This window comes from Stenella coeruleoalba, assembly GCF_951394435.1.
Source record: "Stenella coeruleoalba genome assembly, chromosome: X".
Classification (NCBI taxonomy): Eukaryota; Metazoa; Chordata; class Mammalia; order Artiodactyla; family Delphinidae; genus Stenella; species Stenella coeruleoalba.
The window spans coordinates 18,049,644-18,064,675 of NC_137152.1; the positions used below are offsets into that span (position 1 = coordinate 18,049,644).

The window sequence follows — 15,032 nt, forward strand, 5'->3', positions numbered from 1 at the left end:
AAATCCTCTAAGCATCGCTTTCCTCGGTGGCTGCGGGCGCATAAAAGAGTTCCTCGCTGAAACTCTTTTGTGCCATAGCCACGCATACATTTGCATCCTTTGTCTTTACTTACCAGTCGAGGCTGTGGGCATGTGTGCTCGATTTCCTCCATGGTTTCTGAGGGAGGCTCATTGGAAAGGGATTTTGGGATACCTGTTTCTGACTCAGCATCAGTGGTAAGTACTGGCATGGCCAGTGAATGCTGCCTCCAGTTCTACACCCTCTGAGAGTCTCCTCCTAGGCAGAGAATGTTTTCTTTGTCACGTATTTTTCTCTTCCCCACCCATCCCCCTTCTTCGTCCCTTCTTTCTGTCTTCCCAGGGGGAAGTAAAGAGGTTATCCTCCACCCCCACCACTTTCCTTCTCCAAGAACCCAAGAGGCAAGGCCTCAGTTTATCACTATAACAACCAGACAGCACAGGAGCTGCGGGTGCGGGATACAGTACCTCATTTGCATGGAGCGCGCTGGTTGGCTACTGTCGTAATAGTACCACTCCGCCGGAGAGCGGCCGGGCCCCATTGGCTGGCGGGCCGTGCCCTGGGGGCCCGAACTTGCTGCTTTTGTTTCTCCTGTTTAATTCAGTTGCAAAGGTCCATTCTGGGCTAGGGACCCCGGCTGCGCTACCCAGATAAGAAAAAACCGCGTCCTGACATGCCCAGGACGCCTCGAGACAGAACATAGCAGACCTCCACTAAAAAAGACCAAGTCCCTGACATGTTTGCTGTGCTGTAGTCAGAATTTTGCCAAATAGGAGTCACCCTGAAGACAAAACCACTTTTGAGCCCAAACTCCCTGTGCCCACAATTGCCACCTGGCCTCGGAGGGCCTCTCACGGCATTCATTGAGAGCACCTGAGTGTTCACCCCCTTGACTGCAACAAGAGCAATGGCAGATCCTCTGAGGCCTGGTGTAGCGCTGGCGCTTACCCCTGGGGCTGCCCTGAGAGGAACTTCGAAGGAGGTAGATTGTCTTCGAAAACCTGCCTCCCACCTCTGACTGCCCTCCCCAATTACTTCCTCCCTCGGCCATTCCTCCTCCTCCCCAGCTATTCTGAGTTTCCTCAATGAGCTCTTGCTGTTGTCTGCGCTTCCATACACCGTTCCTTATGCTGGTCTATTATTCCCGTGCTCCCATTTCCTAAGCACCCTGCTCTCAGCGAAATGCTCATGGCAATCACAGAAACATCACAGATGGGGTATTAAAGATGATGTGCCTTAACGTCTAAATCGTCCAGGAATAGCCACCATTTATAAGAGGGCGTTCTGGAGACACACACCCAAAGAAAAGAACTCACAAAGGTATTCGTTCTAGTGAAATATCACACTTTAAATAACATTAATAAAAATCACGCCTTGGGAATTCCCTGGCAGTCCATAGTTAGGACTCCGCGCTCTCACTGCTGAGGGTCCGGGTTCCATCCCTGGTTGGGGAACTAAAATCCCACAAGCCAAGCGGCTTGGCCAAAAAAAAAAAAAATCATGGTAATAGCTAGCATTTATTAAGCACAGGCACAGTGCTAGGTACTTTACCTAGATACTGTTTAATCTTCATAACAACCCAAAGAGGTCAATCTTATCATTATCCCCATTTACAGGTGAGAAAATTGAAATTTACAGTAATTGCTCAGGGCCAGCGGAGCTGGGATTGGAAGGATGCGGGCTTGGCGGGGCAGGGGGGATGCAGCAGGTGTAGTGACAGAAAAAACATCTAGGTAGAAATCCTCTTAAGACAAGTCCCTGGGCTTCTAAATCTTTCATTTTAATCTATAGCAGTGGTTTTCATCCAAGTATGCTCCAGGACCAGCCACACCAACATCAGCGTCACCCGAGAACTTGTTGGAAATGTAAATTATTCATCCCTCAAGACCTGGCTCAGTAGGTCTGGGATAGGGCCGGAATTTGCATTTCTTTTTTTAAAAAATAAATTTACTTATTTTATTTATTTATTTTTGGCTGTTCATGATCCGTTGGAAAGACCTCACCCCCTAACCCCCACTGTGTTCTGGGCCACCGAGCCTGGTTCCTAATTGGTCCTCTAATTCCCTCTCTAGAATGGGATGCTCACCTGTTCCTATTTAGCAGCATCCTGATGGCTAGTGGGGTCCTTGCAAACCCCTCTTGCCCAAGAGCCTAGACTGTGCCCTTATCCCCCACCTCCAGCCTTTGCTGTGTCAAAGTGGGCAGATGCCCCCTTCTCCCCCCACACCCCATCTCAACGAAACAAGATGCTGTCTCTGCCTGAGCATCTTCATTGTGTCACCTAAATCAGACCTTTAACCATCAGTGACATTATGTGCTAAATCCAAGTCGTACCTGACACATAATCAGCCCAAGTCCTTACACCTCAGAAGTTAGACCTCTAACTGCCTTGAGGGTCAGCTCTATAGGTAACTCCATTCCCACTAATCCTACCCCAGCCTCGTCTTGGCTTCTCATCGCCCTCTCCCCACAGCCCAGTGGTTGACTCTCACAGTCCTAATGGGGAGAAATAAGCTCTTTAAGGCACCACTCTGAGGGGTCCTTACCAGATTCACCCACTCTGGGGATCAGTCTTGGCTGCTCTTGCAACCTGATTCAGGAAATTCTTAATAATACCTGAATGGGTTATTTAAACTTGGGGGCTTTGTAATGCTATTAAGATGATTAAGAATGACCAGTTAATTACACAATATGGAATTAAGTATTCCATAACCCTCTAGGGGTTATATGGGGGGGGTGACTACAAAGGGATAGGAGAAGAGGGGTTACTGGGGTGATAGAATTGTTCTGTATCCTGATTATGGTAATGGTTACACAAATCTATACACAATGTTAACATTGTTATAAAAAAAAACCTCCATGGAGGACATTTGTCAGTACATGCTACAGCCTTTAGAGAGTTCATACCCTTTGACCCAGGGCTTTCCCTCGGGAATTTATCCCCAAAGAAACAACCAGAAGCTCACAAATAATTACATACAAAGATGCTAATGCAGACTTATTTACAAGAAGCAAAAAAAAAAAAGATACAATTTACAGCAATAGGAGAAGTGGCTAAAATAAAAATTAAATACATCCATATAGTATTATACATGCATTAGGAGTCACGTTTTTGAAGAAAATCTAATGCTAGGGGAACATATTAACATTGTGTCAGGTGAGAAAAGCAGGCCACAGAATACGATTCTGAAAAATAATCCTGATTATGGGATATGTACATGCCTAGAAAAGAGCACTGGAGGGAAATACATCAGGATGTTAAGTAACATCTTTAAACGGTGGGATTATGGGGGATTTTGATTTCTTTTTTATATTTTCAGGTCTATAACAAGTATTTTAAAATAAGCATCTATTACCCCGATAGTTGGGGGGGAAATGAACATTACCCTTTCTCCCCAAAGGAATCAAGGGCTGGATACGGGGTGGGGATGAGGCAGGCAGAGGTTAGCATGTGAGAGAATAGAAAGGTGCAGGGGCTCAGTGGAGGAAAAAGAAAGCTGAAACTGGGGGAGTCCTATCTCCAGGTAGCAGAAGCAGAGGGAACGTGTTGGAGGCAGGCTGCTCAGAAAACCCCCAGGGAACTTTTGGGGACAGGGCTCTTGAGTCCTGTAACCTCTACAAGTAGGGCACGGCTTCATGAGAACTTGTTAGATCAGCGCTACCCCTCACAAGCGCCACCATCTTTCTTTCTACCGTTTATCAAGTATCTTCCGCTCTGAGTACTATGCTAGGTACTCACCGTGTGCTACCTGTAGCCCCCTCAACAGCTGATCAAATGAGGAAACCGAGTCATAGGGACCTTTGCTTCAGCTTGGAAGAGACCTACAAACGATATCATTCTTCCCCCAAGCGGTCTTCACTTCAACATCAAATTATTGGGAATACTCTTCCCAAATATCTGCAGGGAAGAACTAAAATAATAGAGCAGAAACTGAGCTTTCCCTGATCCCCTCAGGCCTTACCATTGTCGTCAACACCTGCCCGCTGGCTGCCAATGGCCAGCACCTGCATCTCTGCCTGAGGGCTTGCTCAGGCCACCGAAAGCCCTGCCCCCTCTCCCCAACAATACCGTTGAGACAGGGCTGACCGGCCAGAAAAGGTACAGCCCACACCCCCAAGAGCTCTCAAGCAATGACTGAGAGGAGTGAATGTACAAATACCGCACTGCCCTCAGTCCTCAAGTGGGATCATTGAATCTACGCTGTTCTACACTGACTCCCAGAGTTCCCCAGTGGGATTAAATTCAATTTCCCATGGTGGTAGCTGGCTTGACAGAGCGCCGCGAATTGTATTGGCTGACTTCTTTTCTTTGTCTCGCTTGCCCACACTCCTGTGGGTGTTTCCTGGACTCACCTCCCAAATTAACTTGAACTTGAATTCTTGTCTCAGGGTCTGCATCTGGAGGATCTCCAACTAATAGCATTTCAGTGCCCCATCATAAAGTTCTAATATGATCTATTTCTTATGGCAAATACCTTTCATGTCCTCATCACACGTGGATAAATATGTCATAACATCGTATATCTGTTTATTTTTTTAAAAGCAGGCATTACATTTAAGCTTTCTCTTTTTTTTTTTTTTTTCCACGGTACGCGGGCCTCTCACTGTTGTGGCCTCTCCCTTTGTGGAGCACAGGCTCCGGACGCGCAGGCTCAGCTGCCATGACTCACGGGCCCAGCCGCTCCGCGGCATGTGGGATCTTCCCGGACCGGGGCACGAACCCGTGTCCCCTGCATCGGGGACACGGGTTCGTGCCCCGGTCCGGGAAGTAAAAGTAAAAGTAACATGAGTTACTCAAAAGTAACATGAGTTACTCTTCACTTGTATTCGTTCAGCTCATTTCAAGTCTCTGAAACCACGGACCTGGACTCATTGTAGGTGCTTGAGTTTACTTACGACAGAAAGTCTAACACATGCATTGCCAAATTCACCAGTGAGTCAAGAGTGAGGCTGATACAGGTCCATGACCCATAAAGGCCATTAGGGGTAAAAATAATGATTGGATATAAAAAGCAGTCAGTTTCAAAACTTTTTTTGAAAAACAAAATCAAGAAGATAGAAAGTGCTTTATTTTATTCTTGACATGGATTTTCTTCTTTTACCAGCTTCTAGAATAACCAAAAAAGAATTGACTTTTCCTCATCCATCTGACCAACATTTACTGAGTCTGTTACACACAGTTTTAAGGTGCTGGGGAGCTACTGAACAGACACAACATGACAAAACTACTGCATGAATGAAAATGCCATTCACAAAATGTCACCTTACATCTTTTTATATATATATATATATATAAATATATATTCTTTTTTTTTTTTTTGGTACGCGGGCCTATCACTGTTGTGGCCTCTCCCGTTGCGGAGCACAGGCTCTGGACGCGCAGGCTCAGAGGCTATGGCTCACGGGCCCAGCCGCTCCGCGGCATGTGGGATCCTCCCGGACCGGGGCAAGAACCCAAATCCCCTGCATCGGCAGGTGGACTCTCAACCACTGCACCACCAGGGAAGCCCTACATCTTATATTTTAAAGAAATGAATATTTGACATAAGTCAGAGAGATGAGCAGGAAGGAGCTTCAGTTCTTAGCACTCAAAGACACCATGCCACAATGGTTGTACCTGTGTTTGAGAAGGTCCTAAAAGAGATACGTTATTTTTATCAAAATGAGATGTATTTATCTAAACACTGATGTAAAATCACTTGTAAATATGATATATTTTGTTTTGTTGTAGCAAAACAGATATGATAGCAGCTTTTTTGCATATTTAGCTAGAATAAATCATTCTTATTGACATTAGCAGCTGTGTAGTTAGTAAAGAATTACTGTTGCTATTACTTGGTGGTATTTATAAACACTTTTATTTTCTAAGTGCTTTACAATCACTTATTGTCTAATTAATATCTAATCATCTGTTTACAAGTAATAATCACACATGTAGAGCAGTTTAATCAAAACTTCGAATGCAGCCGCCATCATACTCAAGAATGTTGTGTAAATTTTGGTCCCTCCTTGATGCAATTTGGGTCCACACATACCGCCAAAACAGATAACACAACAGAAAAAAAAATGAATAAAGATTCCTCACTTGGATTTGAGCATAATTTGGAATCACAGCTTTTGCATGACAAATATATTATCTGAATGTCAGTGGATAAGAATATAGGTAATTTTCAACACTTAAGTGCTCAATTACACAGACATATAAAAATTTTAATTTATTTAAGTCACAAAATTGGATGATAGTTTATAGTAAGTATTCAAGGGCAGACACCAATTTAACATTGGAACTGTTAGTCACAATCGTCGTTTCAGTGATTTTCGTAAAAGAGATCAAATGTAGCAAAGGTGGCTTGGGGACCTTCGAGGTTAATCTAACCAGATTCACATGTAGACCAAGCTATGGCCAGTACAAACACCTGCCACTTTTAATTATCCAATGTAAGTGGATGTACTGCTGCCTCCCTTGAGTCTCCCCAAGTGTTCCATGAAAGGATTTTTTAAGCAGGTAAATATGCATACTAATCCAGCTTTTTCCCCTAGGATAAATTTTCCTACAAGTAGAATTGCTGAGTCAGAGGACTTGCATTTTTAAGGCTTTATATACATTTTTTTTGGATGCTATTGTCAAATTGTCCTCCAGAATAGTTGACCAAATCACCACTTCTCCTGATAATCCCCAAGGGCTGTCTTTCTTGGTTATTGATCTGCCATTACCAGTTTTCTTCCTTCTTGCTTTCCCACCAGGCAGTTTCTCAGTACTGCAGCAAATACTGCAGGGTCTTGAGGATTGTGTCAGGGGCCTTCTGAACGTGCTACAAATGTGCTTGACTGACAAGTGAAGAATCAAGACCATCCGATGCCAGAATAGATAAATTCATTTACAAGTAAACTATTATTACAGTCCTTGGACTTTATACGAATTGATTTGAATGGCCTGGACTCCAAAGTGAAATCTTCATCTTGCAAAATCTGTCCTTGGTATCTTTGAAAGCTCAAAGAGAGATTTGGTTTAATCTTCTGTATTAGTTTCCTACTGCTGCTGTAACAATTTACCTCAAACGTAGTGGCTTAAAATAACACACATTTATTATCTTAAAGTTCTGGAGGTCAGAAGTCTGAAAGGGATCTCAGTGGACTAAAACCAATGTATCAGCAAGACTGCATTTCTTCTGGAGCCTCTAGAGGAGGCTTTTTCCAGCTGCTAGAGCTGCCTGCATTGCGTGGCTCACAACCCTCTTCCTTCCATCTCAAAAACAGCAATTGCACCACTCCAGCCTCTGCTTCAGGAGTCGTATCTTCTCTAACACTCCTGCCTGCCTCTTTCTCTTGAAAAGACCCTTGTGATGACACTGGGCCCACCTGGGTAATCCAGGATACTCACTCCCATTGCAAGATCTTGAACCTAATTACATCTGTAAAATCCCTTTTGCCATGTAAAGTAACATATTTCCCAGGTTCTGGGAATTAGGATGTGGACATATTGAGGGGGGGCATTATTCTGAATACCACACCTTCCTTAGCATGAGCTGGACCTGGTATCTCATCTCCAGATATTCGAACAATACATTCCCTGTAATTTTAATACTTCGCAATTTGTGAAACCCTACTCTGTGTCAAGCACAGGCACTATGCCAGGTTTGCAGAAAAGAATCCGTGATTAGAGAGGTTAAGTAATTTACCCAAAGTCATGGAGCTGGTCAATGGCAGAGCTGAGTTTCAAACTCAGGTCTGTTGGACTTCAAAGCCCCTGCTCATCATATGTTGCCTCTGCAGCTCATTTCCCATACCCTGCTTGGCTTGCTCTCTTTGGAGAGCCTACTTGTCTAAAGCTTTTCATTTAGTTTGACATTAAATAATACAACCTAGCTAGGTAAAACCTTTTATTAAGCCCCTAGAAATCTCATATTTGACTCATTCAGTAGGTACCAATGGAGGATGTCATCTTGAAACACTCATTCAAGTTGTCTTCACATCCTCTAATAAATCTTCCAAAAAGTAGCATCAGATGGGCTCTTCCTCCATCATACAAGCAGAAGTAGACTCAGCAGGTTATCTTCTCTGTGAGTGAAATGTAAATCTCTGAATAATATCAGGTAGTGCTGGTGAAAACTGATCTTTCCAAAGCCCCCAAGTATATCAGATATCTTATTCTTGAAAAAAGAGAGCCTAACACTTTAGGGGTATAAGTTCATGTCTTAATAAAGTTTCTCATTGTCTCTGCTTCACTCCACAAGGTTCTCAGCCTTGGTTGTGCATTAGAATCACCTGGCGGTGGCGGGCCTTTCAAACCCCCTGAGACTACATTCCCACTCGCTAGATATTCTGGCCTAATTGGCCTTGGGAACAGTATCAGAACTTCTAAAATTACAAAACCAAAAAAAAGAGTTGAGAACCCCTATGGTGAAGGAGATATGGTGAGAGACTTTACTAAGGCATGGGTCTTGACCCCAAAGCTATTAGGCTCTCTTTTTTCCAAGAATCTCTATTTTGTTTACATTGAAAGAAATAAGCCCTATTAGTGTATGCGTCCCACGAAGCTGGCTATGTGAAAACCATTATGTCTAAAAGCAATCATTTAAACCTAGTCTACTTACGTGCCGGATGAGAGGCTGTGTTGAATGACTGATTCACTAATGGTGCTTGAGAATAACTACATACAGTCAGTGTGCTTCCACAGAAGCCCATCTTTGCTACAAGAAGAAATTCTCTTGAGTAAGCAACTAAGCAAGCATGGAATAAGCACTTTCAAAGAAAAATAATCCTTTATTTCTGCAAAATAGTCTGGATAACCTCACCACACCATTCAACCATAAGAACTTAATAGGAGCAAAACCATTAGCATTAAACCATGGCAGTCCCTAGCACATATAACACCACCATTGCTCAAAACATTTTTGGAGTAATTCTTTTGAAATTTTCATCGTGGCAGCTTTATAAGGCCACTTATGAAAAGCAATTATATTGGAATTTTTGGATCCAAAGACGTATCATTCACCTATCAAACTATCAATCAATAACCCTCAATGATGACTGTGCCCTCTGATGATATCCCATAAGAACAGAGGGGTGGTTTACTCTGGCAAAAAATTCCTGAAGGGCTAGGGATCTTAAGTGAGGAAGGTGACCCAAAGCTAGGCTCTGAAGTCAATGTTTTTTAACACCTTTATTGGAGTATAATTGCTTTACAATGTTGTGCTAGTTTCTGCTGTATAACAAAGTGAATCAGCTATACGTATACATATATCCCCAAATCTCCTCCCTCTTGTGTCTCCCTCCCACCCTCCCTATCCCACGCCTCTAGGTGGTCACAAAGCACCGAGTTGATCTCCCTGTGCTATGCAGCTGCTTCCCACTAGCTATCTATTTTACATTTGGTAGTGTATATATGTCCATGCCACTCTCTCACTTCGTTCCAGCTTGCCCTTCCCCCTCCCCACGTCAAGTCCATTCTCTACATCTGTGTCTTTATTCCTGTCCTACCCTGAAGTCAATTCTTGTAGAGCATATGTCCTCAAACTTTAATGTGCATAAGAATCACCTGGAGAACTTGTTAAACTACAGTTTGCTGGGCCCCATTCCCAGAGACTCTAATTCAGTAGGCCTGGGTAGGGCGAGTCAATTTGATGTTCCATCAGCTCACAGGTATTGCCTGAGGCCCACATTTTAAGTAACACTGTTGTAGGGTGAAACTGTGAAGATAAAAATACTCATGTGAGGGACTTTCCTGGTGGCACAGTGGTTAAGAATCCGCCTGCCAATACCGGGGATACGGGTTCGAGCCCCGGTTCGGAAAGATCCCACATGCCGCGGAGCAACTAAGCCTGTGCGCCACAACTACTCAGCCTGTGCTGTAGAGCCCACAAGCCACAGCTACTGAGCCCGTGTGCCACAACTACTGAAGCCCACATGCCTAGAGCCCATGCTCCAAAACAAGATAAGCCACCACAGTGAGAAGCCCGTGCACCACAATGCAGCCAAAAATAAGTTAATTTTTAAAAATCATTAAAAAAATACTCATGTGAACATGTAAGTTCTATTATCCTTTTTTAAAAGGATAGAAATTATCGAAAAGACTCAGGAACCAACTTGGAGAGACTCCTGCCAACCAAAGATGAAAAGGGAAGCATCCAAAGGGTAAGAACTGCAATGGATTGAAATCCACCAAGTACATTTAAATCCATGAGTTCCTAATACTACCAAAAAAAAAAAAGTCCCAAACAAACCCAAAACCTCAGTTGTCTGCATTGGAAAATTCAAGGGAACAAATGCATTATTTTGAAAACTGGGAACTGGAGGGAAAGAATTAAGCATGTATGTTACTTTTCCTCTACAAACTGTACCTCTGGGTGACCAAATAATAAGGAAGGAGAAGTGCATCATTGGAGAATGAGTAATGAAGAAGGTAATGAAAAAAGCAATGAATGAGACTAGCCATATATTATAATGCCAAGTGAATGACTGGATCTAGACATTGAGCATCAACAGCTGCTAACATGACAAAAACACAATCCCAATTGTTATGTGCTCCTGATAGAGGTACATGCACCACCTATGAAGTAGTTTGCCAAGTAAATAGAACCTGGCTGTGACCACACCTCTTGATCCAAGACCAATTTACGGGAAATACAGAAAGAATAAAGGAGTATGCTAACGGCACAGGGATGCAATCAACAAAATCCAGATTGCGGGGCGCTCTATAGGACAAACCCAGTTTGTACAATCAAAAAATGAAAGAGGCAGTGCGCTGGGCACTCCCGCGGCTCCGTCTCCTGCTACAGCGGTGTGTGGACAGAACAGACCCAGGGGCGCCCCTCGCTCCCACCTCCGACCACCTCCAACCTGTGTTCCACTCGCAACCTTTGGAACCAGCCGCTCAGCTGTCCTCGGCCACCGGGACCGCCAACACCATATTTTGAGCTTAACTTCGTATTACCAATCCACCACGAGCTCCCAGATTCGTCAGAATGATTCCGCCGAGGTGGAGGCCGCCGTCAACCGCCTGGTCAACAGGCATCTGCCGGCCTCCCGCACCTACCTCTGTCTGGGCTCCTATTTCCACCGCCACGACGCGACTCTGGAGGGCCTGGGCCACTTTTTCCGCGAAGTGCCCGAGGGGAAGCGTGAGGACGCCCAGCATCTCTTGAAAATGCAAAAGCAGCGCGGCAGCCGCGCCCTCTTCCAGGACGTGCAGAAGCATCTCAGGATGAGTGGGGTGAAACCCAGGACGCTGTGGAAGCTGTCGTGCTCGCGGAGAACCTGAACCAGGCCCTTGTAGACCTGCACGCCCCGGGCTCTGCGCGCGCAGACCCCCGCCTCTGTGACTTCCCGGAGAGCCGCCTCCTAGATGAGCAGGTGAAACTCATCCAGAAGGTGGGAACTCGTCCCACCTGACCAACCTCCGCAGGCCGGCTGGTCCCCGGTGGGGGGGGGGGGGGCTGGGCGAGGCCCTCGTCGAAAGTCTCGCCCTCCAGCACGAGTAGGAGCGTCCGGAGCCCAGCGGCCTTTGAGGAGCCCCTCTGGCGTCAGGGCTTCTGCCTGAAGCCCCGCTCTGCAGCCACTAGGCAGCTTTTAACCACCCTGGAGCCCTCTCCCCAGCCTTGGACCAAATGGAAACAATAAAGCTTTTTGCAGAAAAAAAAAAAAAATTGAAAGAAACCATATCTAGAAGACATAGAAATCAATTGCAATATATAGACTATATTAGTAGGATCCTAATTCAAAGCACTGTAAAAAAAATTACAAGGTTTATGAAACAACTAGAAATTTGCACAGTTTCTGGATGCTATAAAAGAATCATTATTAATTTGTTTAGGTATGAAAATGATATTGTGTTCATGTTTTAAAAAGCTTTATTTTAGAAATATACACTAAAGTATTTGCAGATGAAATATATCATGTGGGTGTGAGGAGTGGATAGGACTCTAGATGAGTAGTTCTCAACTGGGTGCAATTTTGCCCCCCAAGGTACATTTAGGATGTCTGGAGACATTTTTGGTTGTCGCATCTTGCGGGGTGGTGCTCCAGGCGTGTAGTGGGTGGAGGCCATGGATGCTGTTAAACATCCTACAATGCACAGGAACAGCCCTCCACTGTGAGGGAATAGCTCTGCCCCGGCACCCTGATGACCTTGAACCTCTCCATGTAGTTCACACCGGCAAAGACTTGAACTGCAGCTCATCTGAGTGTTGGCAGAATGCCCTGTGATCTTCCTGGAACATGAGAGATGGGAGGCCTGTTAGGAGCCGCTCTGAGCCCATCTCCCACTCCCTCCCTACGTCCTCTGAGAGGCTGTCATGAGAGTTTCTAATGCCTTCTCGGTTCTATTGACTATGGAGCTTCCTACCCTGCCCTCCTCACTGTAGAGCTGAAGAGTAGAAAACCAGTTAGTTGCCATTTACAATGGGCTCCTCATCAATGGGAGTTGAGGTCATCTGGCCTCTTTTGTGTCCATGTTGTCCTTTTCGATATGTGCGACAAGGACTACAGGAAGCTGGCTACATTTCTTTCACGTCTACGCAAGTAATAAACTGGGGGCTTCCCTGGTGGCGCAGTGGTTAAGAATCCGCCTGCTAATGCAGGAGACATGGGTTCGACCCCTGGCCCAGGAAGATCTCACATGCCGCGGAGCAACTAAGTCTGTGCACCACAACTACTGAGCCTGCGCTCTAGAGCTCTTGTGCCACAACTACTGAGCCCATGTGCTACAACTACTGAAGCCCACGCGCCTAGAGCCCATGCTCCTCAACAAGAGAAGCCACTGCAATGAGAAGCCCTCGCACCGCAACCAGGCAAAGCCCGCGAGCAGCAATAAACTCAATGCAGCCAAAAATTTAAAAATTTAAAATTAAAAAAAAAACTGTCTGAAACCAAAAGCAACTCAATGTACTTTTACCAGTCAAATCAGTCAGACCTTGGCTAGGGTCTTGCTTTGTCTTGTGTGTGGACTGGACACATGTAACAAATAATTATCCAGCCCAAAATGTCCATAATGGCAATGTTGAAAAGCTCTAGATGAAACAATATTATTGGTCATGAGTTGATCATTGTTGACGCTAGGTGAAGTGTACATGAACAGCACAAATGGGAAGGAACTGTTTTGTCTAATTTTGCATGTGTTTGCATCTCTCCATAATAAAAGCATTTTTTGAAAAGATAAAAATTGGTCACTGCTTTCTTAGCTGTCTAGCACTTTAAATGCCTATACTGAGGCAATGTGTATAAATGCACAAAGTTTGCCGTCAGACTTCTAGCTCCACTGCTGAATTACAAACTGTGTGTTCTTCAGCAAATTACTCGGCATCTTTCGGCCTCAGTTTCCTCACCAAAAAAATAAGGCTAATGATGTCCCTGAGGATTTTGTACGGAATAAATATGTGTTCAGCTGAGTGCCTTAAATAAATACCTTTATTAGACTTTCTTCCTTTGTTCTTTTTGTCTGCTACTTTTCACTACAGAAACGCAAGGAGCCCTTCTTGTCATCTGGACAAGAAATTTTGACCCAGTCAACTTCTTTTCATATTACTCCCTGGAAAATGTAGATGGCCTGGTACGTTTGGTTCCAAGGGTTTAAAACAGCAAACCCTGGCGGGATCCAGGGAATGAGGGGTGAGAAGAAACGTGTGTAGTTAACTCAGTAGTTTTCAATCCAGGGTGATTTAGCCCCACAGGGGATATTTAACAATGTCTAGAGACATTTTTGGTTGTCACAAGCTGGGTAGAGGGGTGCTACTGGCATCTACTGGTTAGAGACCAGGGACGCTGCTAAATATCCTACTATAGGCGCAGGATTGCTCCCCGCAATAAAGAATTATCTGGCCCCAAATACCAGTAGTACCAAGGCTGAGAAACCCTGGGCTAATGTGACTAAAACTCCTAGATGAAGCTTCTCCTAGATAATTAACTTTGCCTTTCTTTGTTCTTCTTACCCGACGCATACAGGTTATTAAAGGCATGCTCAGGAGAAATCATTCAAAATGTGATTACTCTGTCTCTGTGGCCCTAATTTGTTATTCATTTCTTTATGAGAAAAAAATCTGAGTAGTGTTCTGATTTTTTTTGCTGTTGAGTTTCAAACAGCAAACTTGAAGCATGCACTGATTACCTTTTTAATTAATATACTGTGAAGGCAGAGCATCACTTCGTTAACTACTGGGAAGGATGTACCATCTCCCAACAGCTTGGTAGTCTTTATTCCCAACTGTTATGCCAATGGGGGAGGATTGGGATGAAGAGGTTTCAGACACTGCTCCCCAAACAGATATATTTCTCTTGTTAAAATTGCCCAGCTGGGCTTCCCTGGTGGCGCAGTGGTTGGGAGTCCACCTGCCGATGCAGGAGACACGGGTTCGTGCCCCGGTCCGGGAAGATCCCACATGCCGTGGAGCAGCTGGACCCGTGAGCCATGGCCACTGAGCCTGCGTGTCCAGTGCCTGTGCTCCACAACGGGAGAGGCCACAACAGTGAGAGGCCCACGTACCACACACACACACAAAATTGCCCGGCTAAGGGGGCTTCCCTGGTGGCGCAGTGGTTAAGAATCGCCTGCCAATGCAGGGGACACAGGTTCGATCCCTGGCCTGGGAAGATCCCACATGCCGTGGAGCAACTAAGCCCGTGTGCCACAACTACTGAGCCTGCACTCTAGAGCCCGTGAGCCGCAACTACTGAGCCCATGTGCCACAAGTACTGAAGCCCGTGCACCTAGAGCCTGTGCTCCGCAACAAGAGAAGCCACAACAATGAGAAGCCCGCGCACCGCAACGAAGAGTAGCCCCCGCTCGCTGCAACCAGAGAAAAGCCCACGCGCAGCAACGAAGACCCAATGCAGCCAAAAATAAAATAAATTTTAAAAAATAAATTAATTTTAAAAACATTGCCCAGCTAGGTTTAGATGACACCTGCCTAGCATGTCATTATTAAATAGAAAACATGATGGGTAATTCGTCTCTCCCCTCCATCCCTTCTAAAGTCAGGATACTTGAGGTCAAGACCATAGTACCACAGGCACTGAAGGA

At 45.0% G+C, this 15,032-nt stretch overlaps 1 protein-coding gene across 2 annotated transcripts in view; it reads right to left on the reverse strand.

Annotated features, from left to right (window-relative positions):
• PCYT1B (phosphate cytidylyltransferase 1B, choline) overlaps positions 1–11,285 on the reverse strand; it is a gene marked incomplete at its 3' end in the record, with an annotated part of 149,209 nt that extends 137,924 nt beyond the window's left edge. Inside the window, exon 1 of one of the 2 annotated variants that reach the window (XM_079910043.1) lies at positions 11,055–11,285. In XM_079910043.1, coding sequence (XP_079766169.1) covers positions 11,055–11,216 — 162 coding nt within the window. In that variant the 5' untranslated portion in view covers positions 11,217–11,285. Of the gene's footprint in view, positions 1–113; positions 251–11,054 lie in introns of those variants that run through there. The other variant, XM_079910045.1, reaches the window with a different exon arrangement.
• Between the last annotated feature and the right edge of the window lie 3,747 nt (positions 11,286–15,032).